At 46.2% G+C, this 16846-nt stretch overlaps 1 protein-coding gene across 1 annotated transcript in view; it reads right to left on the minus strand.

Moving 5' to 3' along the window:
• Positions 1-16846, minus strand: part of XPNPEP1 (X-prolyl aminopeptidase (aminopeptidase P) 1, soluble) — a 60802-nt gene that overhangs the window by 9658 nt on the left and 34298 nt on the right. The window contains exons 6-16 of the mRNA XM_006831327.1: positions 15415-15507; positions 14971-15114; positions 13302-13397; positions 11456-11537; positions 6365-6575; positions 5015-5104; positions 4247-4297; positions 2991-3049; positions 2761-2838; positions 727-798; positions 181-241 (exon numbers count right to left, since the gene is read on the minus strand). Of these exons, the coding sequence (XP_006831390.1) occupies positions 181-241; positions 727-798; positions 2761-2838; positions 2991-3049; positions 4247-4297; positions 5015-5104; positions 6365-6575; positions 11456-11537; positions 13302-13397; positions 14971-15114; positions 15415-15507 (1037 nt within the window). The remainder of the gene's footprint in view (positions 1-180; positions 242-726; positions 799-2760; positions 2839-2990; positions 3050-4246; positions 4298-5014; positions 5105-6364; positions 6576-11455; positions 11538-13301; positions 13398-14970; positions 15115-15414; positions 15508-16846) is intronic.

Raw genomic sequence — 16846 nt, forward strand, 5'->3', positions numbered from 1 at the left:
AGAAGAGATAAGGCTGACTCCACAGTATTGAGCTATTTCACTGTTCTCTCTCTCTATATATATATATTTTTTTTTTTTTTTTAATTTTTTTTTACTTATTTAAACCATCCCGTTTCATAAAAGCAATTATCTTCTTAACTAAGCAGAAAAGACCTCTCAAGTGTTTTGCTTCCACCTTACCTTCTCGTAAGCTGTAGGGGTCCCAAAGTGCATGGTCCGAGTCACATCTGTGGTTCCATCCCTGCCCAAGAAAGGACAGATACATTTTCAATCAAACTAAGCTTTGACTTCAAAATGAAACAGTGTGTGACTACAAGGATGGCCGGGTGTCGTGGGCGTGAACTTGGCCAGCCCCTGGCACTCAGACTCTTGGTCTCCATCCGAAGGCTGTTCCACAGGTTAACACCATTGCTGAGATGAAGCTGTGGGAAGATGGCAACGTAAATAGTGCTCCTATTTCCACTACCGTCTTCCCACAAGAGGCTGAAACTGATTATTTCTATTCAGATGGCAAGGGGCTTACTAGACAAAGACCCTGAAAATACTGAGGGCATCTCTTAAAACTCCCTCAGCTACATCCCTGATGTAGAACGGATAGCTTCCGGAATTCTGCTAGCATTCAGAATTCCATGACCCAACTGATCCCAACACCAGCCGTGTGTTCTCGGTGAGAGGTTGGCTTGCCTACTCAGCTGCCAAGTCCCATGGCAGCCCCAGTTCACTTACTTGTACTGAGCTCCTGAGTCAATGAGGTACACCTCATCCAAGGACAAGGTCCTATTCGTCTCAGGGACTGGCCTAAGAAAGTTAAAAGTCAATTACTCCACAAATGTAAACATTAAATGACTTTGGGAAGTGGGTATACAAGAGTTCCTTGTACTATTCTTGGGACAATTATGCCAACTAATACTAAGACTCAGTTAATGGATCTTTAAGGGAAGGGAGAATAACTTGTATTTCTTTAACTTTTCTTTGGTTTTTATCTGGAACATTGTATGTTCAAGAGAAAAGCTGCTAAAATCAGTACAATCACCTGGCCCAAGCTGGAGTCCCTGGAAGTGGGAAGAGGAAAGTCAGGAGTCAGCACAGAGCTCACTGGTGTTAGAGGGCTGGGGCAGAGCCTCCTGCCTCAACCTCCTGCTCCCTATACCTCAGTCCTGGTCTATCAGGTACCTCCCAACTTGTTCCTCAGGCCACCAGACAGAAAAACAGGTGAATGCCCCAATGTGGGATGAAAAATAAAAGGGGTTTGTTGGGAAAGAAGGGGACTGTGATATTCTTATGCTGGAATGGTTCTTCCCAGGACAGAGGGAATCACCTGCCCTAAGTCCTTTTCCAGGCAACAGCACTGTGCTGAGACATGGGAAAGGGAATGTCAGCACAGCCAGGCTCCTTCAGTGCCAGGGGCCACCTCTCCTCAGCAGTGAGGCTGCTGGTGGGCACATGAACTGAGTGGCCAACACAGGACAGCCAGACAAGCGTCCAGCCCTCCAGGGCACAGCCTCTCAATGGGTTTCCAATGCACAGCAACAAAAACACTATTGACGAGAAGCAAACATGTCTCCCTTGGTGAAAAATTTCTTAATGCCTTCATTATTTACAAAATTCTAGGATGGTATCCAGCCAGGAAATTCATCATCTGAGTTAAACATGAGACAAAAACTAAAGTCCCTTTAACATTTTTATGTGAAATAACTGTCATATCTTGACTGTCTCTCCCATCTTCTAAACCTTCCCCAAGACTAAAAATTCCAAAAATAGTTATTAATAATAAAAAGGGGGAAACAGCTGTGGCCAAAGGCAAGCTCATAGAAACAGATGAAAGTGTTGTTTCATGGATGCACACCACACAAATAGGGAAGCACCTGATTCAAAATACCCAAGGAGAAAATGCTGTGAGCTGAGCAAAGCCTAAGGGCATGCCCTATCATCTCCATGGGCAGATCGATTCGTCCTAAACGTGCCAGTGCCCCTCTGGTCTCGTGGCTCAGCTGTTTATAGGCTATCTGATGAAAGTCCCTACAGACCGAGAAGCCGGGCTTCAAGCCTATAGGGCAGAGAACAGTCTCTGCTACACATAATAGGGTGCTACATATAATAGGGGCCCCAGTGCCTAGTAAAAAAGAGTTTGTTATAAAGGTGATGGAGCTCACACGATGGTTGGACGAGTGCATCCAGAAGGCTAGTTATCAGAAAAGAAAAACACTCAAAAAGTCTCATCAGCCAGATTTAAGGGCTCCTACTCTGGTAGCGTAGTGGTTATGAATCGGGCTGCAAATCTTAAGGTCAGTGGTTCGAAACTACCAGCCGCTCCGCGGGAGAAAGATGAGGCTTTCTACTCCCATAAAGATTTACACCCTCAGAAACCCTGTACACGGTCGCTATGGGTCGGAACCGACTCGACGGCACTTAACAACAACAACAACAGCTTTGGAGTTGCTGTGGGTCGGAACCAACTTGATGGCATTAACAGCAATAACAGCCTCAGAGACAAAAGTGGAATCTGTCTGACTACATGTGGGGTACGGTGGAGAATAGCAACACCGTTCATCTGAGGCAAGAGAAGGCACCACCCAAAAGGCAGAGGCTTAGAGAAAATAAGGTCTCAAAGCCCACAACACTGTCCCCTAGGTGAACAGTCTCAGCAGACACATGGAGGTAGGCACAGAGGCCTCTGGCAGAATACTGTTTCTCCTCGATTTAGGCTGTTCTGCGGCAGCAGCAACAAGGCCAGGTATCATGCTCCTTGGCATGCCTTACGCGTAATGAATGATGGCGCCATTGGGTCCCGTACTGGAAATGGTTGGAAAGCTCAGGTCCACAAAGTCAGCCTGTTGCCTAGAACAGAGAGACCTAGGTTGGAGCTAGAAGGGAGGATTGTGCCATGTGACTGCCCAACTTTCCCCACCCCAACACACACACAGAGGAAAGGTGGCTTCCTGACTTTTCATGGTGCTGAAAGTCAGGGCCCTCCCTGAAACCATCCTCACCTGCGAAATTCCTCAGCTTTGTCAGCAGCTGAGATCTCTGTGACGCCACCTTTGGGAACCTACAAGGGAAGTTGCTTAGAAATCACCTGGTGAAATCAATTAAATTCATGTGTGTCTCTTATGCATGGTGTAAGTCCACAGCTTACTGTTTCCTCAGTTCCCACAGCCCACTGATGACACTACAGGACACAGTTCGTGTCTTTGCTGGGGGGGGTGGGGGGGTGGCTATGTGCCGTGAAATCAGTTTTAACTCAAACAACCCTGTATCGGGTTTCCAAGGCTGTATATCTTTACCAGAGCAGAAAGCCTCATCTTTCTCCCATGGAATGGCGAGTAGTTTCGAACCACTGACCTTGAGATTAGCAGCCCGACTCATAACCACTACACTACCAGAGCTCCTTCTGTTATCTTTAGCATGGAGGGATTTTCCATAGGTTTTCATCAAAACAATCTTACATAGAAGGGTTTCTATCTGTTTAATTTTGCACTCAACTATTCTGCCTCTGTATAACACACCAAAAGCTTTGAAAACTTAATGCATTCAAGTTTAAAAGTTCAAAAGCATTTTAGGAACTCATCCTACAACAAGCATACAAAAGATAATATTACAGGATTACTGACAATAGCAAAAAATTTTAAATCCCAAAAAAATTCAAAACAGGAGAAATGGGTTAAGTAAATTAGTCCAGCCAAGAGATGCCGTCATCACGTGGGTCATTTTGTAAGGCCTCCCTCACACCACCAAAAATGCTCACACTGTGATATGATACTAACTGATTACTAGAAAATACAGTATCACCGCTGTTCATTGAGACACATAAAAATGCTTTACACAAAGCTAAATAAGGAGGAAATGCATGAAAAAAAGTTACATGTGTGAGAATATGAGTTACAGGTTTGAACCGAATTTCTAAATGTACCAAAAAAACATCATTTTCTCCTAATCCAATCAGCTTGCTCACAATATTATTATAAGGGCCATTTTCACATGCTGAAGATCATTTCCTAGCCCAACAAAATGTCTGCTGTGCTATCTGTTTCTTTCTTAATCCTTGTTACTGTTTTCTACAGTTGAAAGGAATTTGAAACACATACACACCAAACTTCCAGAAAAAATGATGGAAAGAACACTAAAATTAAATCAAGAGCTTATACTCCATGGTCAACATTGCATGGAGAACTCCACAGTTGGAATCATATGTAGATTTTTTCTATATACTCTCTACCCACACATTTAACAAAGACTGAGAACCAACCTCTTTCTCTAGCCAGTTGAAGAGTTCGCAGAGAGCAACAGCATCTTTAATCTAGGCAAACAATGGAGACAAGTTCTTCAAGTTATTACTGAAAATCTGATGGCCAAACTCAGGGCCCAGCCTGTGGTGTAGTGAATTATTTAATATGTCTCTTCTAGCCTCAGACTTTGTAACTTCCCCCCAAGGACTCTCTTCCTGATGGGTCTGGGTGAGAGAGGGTGGGAGAAGATAACTGATACAGTGGTATGAGTCCATTGTGAATGATTGCTAATCTGATACTGAGAGCTGTATTACTGAACCAAACTGTGAGCAAGCAGGTCTTTACAGTATATACTGCAAGCTCGTTTAAAGCAGTGCCCATCACTAGGAAAGGGGTTCCTGAGCTATTCCATGGTTCAAGTACCAACCAGAAGTGGTCTAGCCTCAGAGCCCAGACAGCTCTTCCAGAGGACTGAAGTGAAGCTCGGGGCCCCAGGTTTTTCAAGACCCAACCCTGGCTTTAAAACCAAACGTAGGTCTCTTAAAAGGCTTCCTCTTAACCATTATCACTATCATCTATGTTATTATCATGATATCTCTTTGCATTGTGCCTTACACTTTGTAAAGATCTAGCCCACTGAGTATCTTATTTCATTTACTAGTTAACTCTGGAAGGCCAGCAGAACCAAGAGACTGAGGCCAAGAACTTGTGTATGATCTTGTCCCCAGCTCAAAGTCACAGTAGTTAGGAGCTGGGCCTTTTACCACCCATACATCCCTTCTACTTACATGGGCTCGCCTCATGCCTTCAGATTCGGCTGAATTCTTCACAGCTTTAGCGATGCAGATGGGGGTGTAAGGCATACAGCAGCGATGATCCTAGAGGCAGGGGCAGTAACATGGGAAACCAAGCTTGGCTCCACTCACCAGGACCAAGAACAACACAATTCAGACAACTCATTTGAAGAGCTTCCCCGTAGGACCTACCCAGTTGTCCCCTGGGGCCCCAAGACCACCTCCACATTTTAGTTGATGTTTCCTAGAGCATCATGCAGGGATTTGAGCTCATTCAAACAGAGAAAGCACATTAAACAGGTATTTCTCGTCTATCTCCCACCCCCAAGCTCTTTGAGATTGCTGGCTGCCAGCCATCAGCAAGATAGTGGTTTTCCAGGCTCCAGGGCTGGTGGTCAGAGATCACTAACCAATCACAACAAGAAAGGAAGAATCCTTTCTTGTTACTCAAAGGGGGCTCTTTCCTGCTGCCCAGGATGCACAGGTCTGATGAGGAAGGTCTTCCCACCCCTCCCCTCAGCTAGGGGTTACACCTCTGCCACAATCAATGGTCTGATATTGCAGGAGTGGGAACAGGCTGGAACTCTGCCTCCCAGGTGCACAGTGCTCCTCAAGGGCACGCACTCTCTTCATTCTCCTTAGACGCTCTGAGTAACTGAGGGGTTTGCTAGAGGCCACAGCAGAGTGACAGCGGAAAGCCAGGATTGGAGGCCCTAACTGTGCTTTTCCCAGGATGACCACTGCTCAGTGGATCAGACATCACTGGACTTGTCATAGGCCCAGGGCCACACAGTAGAAAAGGCTCCATCTAATGTGAACCAGATTCCAGTTCTGCCCCCAACCCTAAGTCAATGAGGAGACGGGTGTCAGCTGCCTAGCACTGCCCAGCAGGGGTTCAGAAAAAGGTGGGGTTAGCACTATCATTGGACCGCAGGCAAATCCTCAACTCACCAAGCCCTGGGCCTCAGGTTCCCTTAACTGAAATGTAGCTGGACAGGAGGGGGATGGGAAGGACACGGTGTAGAGGACGCTTTTCCAAATCAAGGACTCTCACAAGTGGTGAGAATTCAGGGGGCACGGCAGGGTGCTGCCACCCCTTTACTCTCAGGAACTCTGAAAACCCATTTAGCTTATTAAATTCAACTTTGTCTTCAGAAATCATTTTTACATCATGATCTCATATGCTATATTTGATCAGGCATACACCAAAATTTACTCTGGGAAACCCAGGTCAGGGTCCCTCCCAACTCTCAAAGCCCAGACTCTCACTATGACTCCAGGGCAGGTAGGGGCTAGCAGCTGGAGTCCGGGAGGCTAGAGAGGATCCATAGTGGGGCCACCAACCTTGGGGATGGCCTCGCTCACAGCATAGCTGGCCTTGTCACTGATCCACACCTTCTCCCTCGGGGAGAGGTCAGCACACAGGGCCTTGAGCTCGCTCAGGAGGGACTTGTAGGGAACCACCTGGATTCTGTACTCAGCGTCCAGGCCCAAGTCAAGAAGCAGGTGCTCCTTCACGCTGGGGTCATCTATGCGGTCACCGTCAATGAAGAGCCTGCAGAGGAGCCACAGGGTGGCAGGGAAGGGAAGGCACACGCATGAGCAGATGAGGGGCACACACACACATACACACGGGATCTCAAGTCAGAGCCAAGCAGCTTTTCCTTCCCCAGTCTGTGCCCCCTGTCCAGGTAAGCACTATCACCATTCACCCAATTGCTTAGGCCAGGACCTGGCCATTGTCCTCCTTAGTCTTCTCCTTCCCCAATTCAACAGGATCTTTCGACCTGAGGCCTACATCCTCATCAAATCTGCCCACTTTATCCTTTTTCAAGTTCAGACTCGGGCACCTCCATCTCTCCCCTGGACTAGTGCCACCACCTCCAGGTGGCCCTACCTCTTCTAGTCTTGTCCCCACCCCTCCACATTCACAGCCATGATTTGATAGTCTTTCATGTCTGATCCTGGAGCTCCCTCTGGAAAGTTCCTTCAACAGCTCCCCACTGACCTCAAGTCAAAGTCCAAGCTCGTAAACATGACTAAAAAGGTCCTTTTGAAGTGGTCCTGCTCACCTCTGGCCTCACACTCTGGCTGCAACCACACCACACTGTACCACCTCCACACATGCCAGCTCCCCCACACCCGGCCTGCCTGCCACAGATGCAGAGAATGCTGCTTGGCCCACCCTTCCTCTCCAGCCCTGTTCCCCAGCCCACCACCCACCTAACAGCCTGTCTCAGTCATACTCACCTTCATCTCTGCTCAGTTATGTTCCTCATTATTCTCTGACCCTCAAACCCACCTGACCAAAAAGTGCCACTGAAGCATCTGAATCCCCCAGGACACTCTCATATCCCCAACGCTAAGCCAGGAACCCACCACACATCTGTCAGTTTGTCGTACTGTGGTGGCTTGTGAGTTGCTATGATTCTGGAAGCTATGCCACCAGTATTTTAAATACCAGCAAGTTCACCCACAGTGGACAGGTTTCAGATGAGCTTCCAGACGAAGACAGACTAGGAAGAAGGAGAGACGAACTACTTCCAAATATTTAGTCACTGAACACCTTATGAATAACAGAGAAACACTGTCAGATATAGTGCCAGAAAATGAACCCCTCGGATTGGAAGGCACTCAAAATGTGACTGGAGAAGAGCTGCCTCCTCAAAGCAGAGTCGACCGTGATGACATGACGCCATTAATAATCGGAGCATGGAATATACAAAGTATGAATCTAGGAAAACTGGAAATTGTCAAGAATTAAATGGAACGCATAAACATCGGTATCATAGGCATTAGTGAGCTGAAATGGACTGGTAATCGCCATTTTGAATTTGACAACCACACGGTTTACTATGCCAGGAATGACAAATTGAAGCAGAGTGGTGTTGCATTCATCATCAAAAAGAACATATCAAGCTCTGTCATGAAGTACAACGCTGTCTGTGATAGGATAATACCCATGTGCTTACAGCAAAGACCAGTTAATACCACTATTACTCGATTTTATGCACCAACCACTAAAGCCAGTGAGGATGAAATAGAAGCATTCTACCAACTTCTTCAATCTGAAACTGATCAAACATGCAATCAAGATATATTAATAATCACCGGCAATTGGAATGCAAAGGTTGGAAACAAAGAAAAGGATCAGTAGTTGGAAAATATGGCCTTGGTGACAGAAATGATGCTGGAGAATGCATGATAGAATTCTGCAAAATCAATGATATGTTCATATCAAATACCTTTTTAAACAGTATAAGAGATGACTATACACATGAACCTCACCAGAAATCAAATTGACTACATCTGTGGAAAGAGAAGGTGAAAAAGATCCATTATCATCAGCCAAAACAAGGCCAGGAGAAGATTGTGCAACAGACCATCAATTGCTCATATGCAAATTCAGACTGAAGCTAAAGAAAATGAAAACAAGTCCACAAGAGCCAAAATATGACATTAAATACATCCCACCTGAATTTAGAGATCATCTGAATAACAAATTTGATACATTAGACACTAAAGACCGAAGACCTGAAGAATTGTGGAATGATATCAAGAACACCATACAGGAAGAAAGCAAAAAGTCATTAAGAAGAAAAGAAAGAAGGAAGATCAAAATGGATGTCAGAAGATATTTTGAAACTTGCTCTCCGATGTAGAGATGCTAAAGCAAATGGAAGAAATGAGGAGGTACATGAGCTGAACAGAAAATTTCAAAGGTAAGCTGGAGAAGACAAAGTCAAGTATTACAACAAAATGTGTACAGACCTGGAGTCAGAAAACCCAAAGGGAAGAACACACTCAGCATTTCTCAAGCTGAGGAAACTGAAGAAAAAATTCAAGCCTTGACTTTTGTTATTGAAGGATTCTCTGAGCAAATTGCTGAATAATGCAGAAAGCATCAAAAGAAGATGGAAGGATTACACAGAGCCATTGTACCAAAAGGAAATGGTTGATGTTTAACCGTTTCAAGAGATAGATAGCATATGATCAAGAGCCAATGATACTGAAGGAGGAAGTCCAAGATGCACTGAAGGAACTGCCAATGAAAAAGGCACCGGGAATTGATGGACTACAAATTGAAATCTTTCAAGAAAATGAGGCGGCAATGGAAATACTCATCTCTGCCAAGAAATTTGGAAGACTGATTGGAAGAGACCCATATTTGTGCCCATTCCAAAGAGAAGTGACCCAACGGAATGCGGAAATCATCAGACAATATCTTTGATATCCCATGAGAGTAAAGTTTTACTCAGGGCAATACAGAAACGGCTGCAACCATACATTGACAGAGAACTTCCAGAGGTTCAAGCCAGATTCAGAAAAGGATGTGGAATGAGGGAAATCATTGCTGATGTCCGATAGATCCTGGCTAAAAGCCGAGAATACCAGAAAGATGTTTACCTGTGCTTTTTTTACTACACAAAGGCCTTCAATTGTGTGGAACATGACAAGCTATGACAACATTGTGAAGTATGATTATTTCAGAACAATTGCGTTCATGAGGAACCTGTACATAGACGAAGAGACAGTTGTTTGAACAGAACATGGGGACACTAAATGGTTTAAAATTAAGAAAGGTGGGCAACAGGGTCGTATTCTTTCACCATACTTATTCAACCTGTATGCTGAGCAAATAATCCGAGAAGCTGGGTTCTTTGAAGAAAAACGTGGCATCAGGATTGGAGGAAGACTCATTAACAGCCTGCGATGTGCAGATGATACAACCTTGCTTGCTGAAAGTGGAGAGGACTTAAAATACTTACTGATGAAGACCAAAGACCACCACAGCCTTCAGTATGGTTGCATCTCAATGTAAAGAAAACAAAAATCCTCATCTCTGGACCAATAAACAACATCCTTATCAACAGAGAAAAGATTAAAGTTGTCAAAGACTTCATTCTTCTTGGATCAGCCATCAACACTAATGGAAGCAGCAGTCAAGAAATCAAATGACATACTGCATTAGGCAAATCTGCTGCACAAGACCTTTTTAAAGTGTTGAAGAGCAAAGATATCAACTTGAGGTCTAAGGTACGCCTGACCAAAGCCATGGAATTTTCCAATAACCTCATATGCATGTGAAAGTTGGACAATGAATAAGGAAGACCGTAGAAGAATTGCTGTTTTTGAGTTATGGTGTTGGGGAAAAATAGTGTAAGGACCATGGGCTGCCAAAAGAACCAACAGATCTGTGTTGGAAGAAGTGCAGCCAGAGTGCTCTTTGGAGAGCAGGATGGCCAAACTTTGTCTCTCATACTTCGGCATATTGTCAGGAGGGACCAGAAGCTGGAGAAAGATATCATGTTTGGTCAGAAGGATATCATGTTTGGTAAGGTGGAGGGTCAGAGAAAAAGAGTAAGATCCCCAGTGAGATGGATTGGCAAAGTGGCAGCATCAATGGGCTCAAGTGTGGCAACAATTGTGAGGTTGGCCCAGGACCGGGTAGTGTTTCGTTCTGTTGTGCATCGGGTTGCTATCAGTTGGTACCAACTCCATGGCACCTAACAACAAGCCAAGACCCTGTCTGTCTGTTTGACCTCAGGGTCCCCAGCAGCTACAAGAGCTGCTGTATGAATATGCTGTATGGATGAAGGCCACTGTCCAGACAGGAGAGAACTGATGGGAAGGCCACTGCAATGCTCTGACAATGTAGCCAGGCTCAACTGAGGGGATTTTCCTGTGTCACATCTGACCTCTGACCTTCTGGACAACTGGGCTGATTTGTACTATGAACTTAGAGTTCTATAAACCTATATACCTATTGGCACTGGTTGCTAGAAAGCCTGGCATCAAACTTATGGCCTGAACAAGCCCTTGAATCCAGAATTCTGTGAATTACCTTCAGTCCAGGTTTGCCCTGATGGTCTTACGACGTATTCTCTCACCTCATGTAAAACAGATCCTTGCACAGAAATTTTCAATCATTCTGGGGTTAAAAGAGGCAGGATATAAATAAATGCCTCCCATTAAAGCAGACTGGAGTCCTGACATGGGACTGAAGGATCAGCACTGGACTGAAGGATAAGCACAGGGTCTGTGGTTCAAAGCCATGAGCCACTCCTCTGAATCCTATACAGGATCACTATGACTTTCAGCTGCACTTAACAACAACAACGATTAAAGGAGACAAAATGAAAAAGGTGCATTCATAAAGCAGCAGGCAAGCCTGGTGGGCCTGTTGTTGTGTGCCGTGGAACAGGTTCTGACTCATAGTAACCTTGTACAGGGTTTCTAAGGCTGTAAACCTTTATGGGAGCAGAAAGCCTCATCTTTCTCCCACAGAACAGCTGGTAGTTTCAAACCGCCGACCTTGCAGTTCACAGCCCGATTTGTAACCACTACACTATCAGAGCTCCTTCTGGTGGGCCTGAGTAGGAAGTTAACAGAGGCTGTGAGGAGCTGTCCTGTCGGGGTGGGGCAAGCACTCACATGATCGTCTCCAGTCCAATGACTGCATATGAGAAAAATACTGGATTGTGCTCCACATCTGATCCTCGCAGATTGAACAGCCCTAAAAAAGAAAATCAAAGTCCCTGTCACCTGCCTGACTTGGGACTTTAGGGGCGGCTTGTAGGAGGAGAGAAGGCTTCATCAGCTGGAGTCCAGCCATCCTAAGACACAGCAATGGCAGCTCAGAAAGGCGGGAACCAGCTCCCGGTTTCCCCTCTAAACTGTAGTTGTGCTCACGTCTGCCACAGGGTGGCACCAGAGCTGTTTCTTAAACCACCCCGTCACAGTCTGGAGCAGGGGATAGAAGAGTTACTAGTTAGAAAGCAGAGAAATGCCCTCCAAACAAAGAGTTGAAAAGGCCCGCCTGGTGGGGATCTGCCAGGGCTGGCCCTGAGGCAGAAAAACATCTAGGGCCCAAAACGAAGGAAAGACAATCATTTTCTTTCCCTTCTCAGGTAAACGACCTAAGGTAGAAACACAGAGACCCACCCACAAAGGAGGCCAACTGAGGTCCTCTCTCATTATGGGTCAATGAGCCCAAAACAGGTAGAACTTTCCATGAGAGGCAGAAAGAACAGCAGTGAGTCAGCAATCCTTGTGTGAAACCGGAGCCACTGGGTGGAGGACCCACCTGAGGCAACATCAGGGTTTGGTGAGGTCCCTGTACATCTGAAAAAAACCGAGAGGGGCTAGCAGAGAGCACAGCTCTGGTCCCAGGGCTTCCTGACCAGAGAGCAAAACAAGGCCCTGGAGTAAACGGTGCTGCCTGTGTTTTAAAATAACAGCTCTCAAAGTAAAGCACAGAGGCGACATTTTTTACCTAGGTACTTGTTGTTCTTATGTGCCTGCCGTGGAGTCGGTTCCAAACCATAGCGACCCTGAACAGGGTTTACGAGGCTGTAAATCTTTACGGGAGCAGAAAGCCTCGTATTTCTTCCGTGGAGCAGCTGGTAGTTTCTAACTGCTGACCTTGAGGTTCGCAGCCTGATTTGTAACCACTACGCTACCAGTGACCTTTGTTGTTGTTGTTAAGTGCCGTCAAGTCAGTTCCGACCCATAGCGACCCTGTACAGGGTTTCCGAGGCTGTAAATCTTTACGGGAGCAGAAAGCCTCATCTTTCTCCAGCAGAACAGCTGGTAGTTTCGAACTGCTTGACCTTAAGGTTCGCAGCCCGATTCGTAACCAGAGCACCTAGGTACTCGCACTTTTTAAATGTTGATGTATAGGGTGAAGTGGGGCAAAATGAGCAGGTTCATATCCCACTGTACAACCTTTCTGACAGTTAAGTGTCAATGTAGGTCAAAAGTCACACCACACACAGTCCCTCTAACTGGGAATACCTACAACAATCAAAAACAAATAAAATGGCTGCCGTCAAGTCCGAGAATATGACAGAGGCACTAAACAAATGCATGAGAGACATTTAAGGTCTGAAAAATTGTGAAGGTGTCAGAAGGCTTGGTCAGGAACTTCCAAGGTAAAAATGCTTCTAGAACATTCTAGAACAACAGGGAAAAGAAAAACTATATCCTTTGATCCCACTTGTGAGACACTTAGGGAGGCAGGAAAGCCCCTCATCAGAGACGGGTTGGAGGTGGGTAGAACCATAGATTCTGACAGTAATGCTGTTTCTGGGCAAGGCTACAGTCCCCTCACCTGCAGCCTGTAGTTCTTTCTCCTTCATTGTTATTGACATCTCTTGTACCCATTTGAAGACATCATCTTTTGCTTCCTCCCAGAGCACTCAGAAAGCCCAATGGCATTCCGAGAAAACAAAAGGCAAGACCAGAAAGCACGCCCCAACAGTGAAACCAGAGCACTCACATGCAATCTCATCCAGGGCTGTGACCACAAACCATACCACGTTCCTCTCAGACATTTTCAACCGAAGGTCTGCAACCTTTTCCTTCCAGGAGACACCTGCAAGAAACATACGTGTCTGAGACTCCAGGCCCGGAACTACGTACACGATCCAGGTGAAAGGAACTGTCCCAAGCATTCTTCACCAGCAAAATCTCTCCCAGGATGCTGGGGCAGGAAGGAGGCCTATACTCAAGCCCCACACGAGCGCTGTGACTGTCCAAGTGAATCCTAAATGGTCTGCCAGTAAAATTACTTCATCTGTTCATCTAGAAAATGTCTAATTCAACATCTAGGCATTGGTATTAGCATTGCTATCTGCCAGGCCCTATGCTAGCCACCGTGGTTTCTACTGGAGCCATGCATAGTGGGACTTACAATCCAGAAGTGAAAGCCGTTAAACTGGCACTAACTGGCACAGGCAGCGCCCAGAACGCACACCCCCACCACCCTCCCCTACCTTCCCAGAGAGCTCGCCCAGTCTCAGGTCAGAAGAGCATCACCAAGCACGTTACCTTTTGGGGGCTAAGACTAGGGATTCCACATAGGTAGACTGCCTGGGACTACCTCTTTCCAATCACACCTGCTCTGTCAGACACAGCCCTGGCCTCCCTTCTGCTCCTCGGGATGAAATCACAGTCCTCAAGGGGTTCCCCTTATCAGAGCTGCCACCCCATCACGCAAAGGCCCTGAGCTCTCCAAAGGCAACACGTCAGAGCCGCTGTTTTGCTAAAAAAATTCAAAAGATGATGATGGAAAATGTTTAGCTGACCCTGGGTCATGCACTGGGCACATCCTCCCAATCTGCAAAGCCCACTGGTGAGGGTGTCAAGCAAGAGCGCAAGCTATGGGCTGCCCCACAACCACAGACTGCTTTGAAGATCACCTCAGGAATGCTGTTTAAAACTTGGCTGAGAGTCTGGGCTGCAATGCTTTCTTCCCAGGACCCCTCTGGGCACTCAGCCTACATTCCAGACATCCCTCATCCACCTGGCCTTTTCTGATTCTATAGCAAGGCTCCCTCCTCTGCAGCCCCACCTTCTAGGCTCCTCCCTCTGCACCCTTCACTGTTTTCCTAAAATCCACACCTTTCTCTTGTCTGCCACAAACGTTCACATAACTTGCTACTCACCTACCACTAACACAGTGGCCAAAGAAACCCACCTGCGCCCCAAAGCCACTGAAGCAGAGTACAAGATGATAGTTGGACAGAAAGGTCAACCTATTGTTAAATGCTGTCAAGTCAGGTCTGAGTCATAGCTACTCTATATAGTGTTTCCGAGAAACAGCTGCTAAGTTTGAATTGCCAACCCTTGCTATTCAGAAAGACCTTAGAATGGAACCTACACATCTCTAGGTTCTAATAGCAGACACATTGCAGTTAGCATCTCAGTAAGAAACAATTCATCCATCTTAACAGCTCCCACAGAGCACCGGAGGGAATAAACCAAAGTAAGTGACAAGTTACAGGAGTAGAAACAAAGTTGTGGCCTTCCTCAAATGCTCAGTATGCTAGGGTAAGGCAAAACCCTCCCATCAGCTCCAGCTCAGCTGGATTCAGAGGACTAGGAAGGAGGCAATGGAGGGGTGGAGTGATGGCTGGGGCCCTGCTGGGAACAGCTGTGGTTCTCACCTGTATAATCCAGCCCCAGGGTGAGAAGGGGCTTGCACGGACGCTCAGGACGGTCTGTCCAGATTTTGTCCACAAGGTTCTCTTTGACAGGAATGAGGTGGTGGCCAGCACTTCTTAGGACCTTGGCCATCTTCTTCCAGTAATCTGGAGAAATACACATGGCCTGTCATGAACTGAAAGTCCATTCAGCTGAAGCCTTGCAGGCCTGGAGCCTTCTGAAAGGAGACCCCACTGTAGCCCAATGCCAGGTGTTCAGGACGAGGAAATGCCCACACTGCGTACCATGATGCTCAACTACCTGGATGGCAGAACGCTTCTCATTGTGACCTTTCTCAGGTTACACTGAGCTGCTAAATGTTCCATACCCCACAAGCACACAAGGAGAGGGAACAGGAGTCTAGAACCCACTTCCTTACCCACGCTGGAAGGGACAAAGCTTCTCACCTGTAGGAATGATCAATGGGTCTACACCAACTCTGGATCCTTCTGGAAGTACACTCACCAGCCAGTCTTCCTGAGTTGGCGTGTCCTTCAGACCTACAGAGGGAAGGATGGATAAAACATGATTCCCCGTGGACCCAAGCCTATTGCCCTACCCAGAAGGACCATTATAGACACTGGCATCTTGTTGTGTGCCGTCAAGTCAGTTCTGACTCATATCGACCCTGTATAGGGGCTCTGAGGGTTTAAATCTTCACTGGAGGGGAAAGCCTCATCTTTTTCCCACAGAGCAGCTGGTAGGCTCGAACTGCAGACCTTCTGGTTCACAGTTCAGTGCTTATCCTATGAAGCCACCATGCTCCCGACATTGGCATCACAGGATCTTTATCAAGCACCTGAATTGGCAGGACTTGGATAATCTGAGCCTCCCTTAGTCCTGGAAGACAGCAGGAAGACAACAGTATGAAAGGAAGGCAAAAGGTGAGAGTAAGAAGTAAAAAAAAATTTTTTTAAACATAATTTTCATTTGGCCCCAGGAAAAAACACCATCCTGGGAATCATGCCAACACAGACGCACGGTGTCTCCGCAAAGATCAGCTTATTACTCCCAATCTCCTCACACTGCTGTTCACTGCATGGGAACTTGAACAGTGATTCTGTCAAGACCTGGAGCTAGGAGCCCCTCCTCCCATAGCAGCTCAGAGGAAAAGCACCTCACCCGGCTCTCTCCTAGTCTCCAAGGGGCAGGGCCTAGATAGAGGCAAAGGCCCAGAGGACTGAATGCATGTTTCTGAGGCTGGCCAGAGGGACTCAAGGCTTCCCAGATCAAACCAACTTTCTATTCAAGTAAGAAACTACGCATAGGAAACTAAGGAAGCTTCAAGAAAGAAAAGTATTTTATATTCCAGATTTCTTCTAGTTTAAGCCATTCTCTTCTATTTTGGGATAGCTACTCTTCTTAACTACTTATAAGATTGTTAGGTTTTTTTACACACACCTATTTTTATGAGAGTGCATTTATTCTAAACACAGTCCTTGTCTTTTCATTTTTTTCACTGACTACTGATAACCACATAATCAAGGAAGGGAAGTTCAAAAGTTCCTACAGAAATGAGCTCAGGACTCCCAGTTCTAAAAGGCTTTCTAGAAGCTGGCACTGAATTGCCATTTTTGCTACATGATTCTTTCATCCTTTGTTTTTTTCCAGCTGCAAAACTTATTCGTGAAGTTTCTTCTACGGCACAGAGTGAAACTTTCACAAGATGAAAGCATTTCATTTCCTAGCAGACAAGTCTGAGGCAAAACCGCAGGGATAAATCACTCACTGACCAATCAAACCCAGCAGCATCCTCCTGCTGAGGAGAGACACACCCAATGAGGTAGGGTTAGAGAAGAGATGGCAGACTAGAGTGGAGCTTGGAAGGCAGGACTCAGC

The sequence above is a fragment of the Chrysochloris asiatica genome, unplaced genomic scaffold, assembly GCF_000296735.1.
Source record: "Chrysochloris asiatica unplaced genomic scaffold, ChrAsi1.0 scaffold00003, whole genome shotgun sequence".
Classification (NCBI taxonomy): Eukaryota; Metazoa; Chordata; class Mammalia; order Afrosoricida; family Chrysochloridae; genus Chrysochloris; species Chrysochloris asiatica.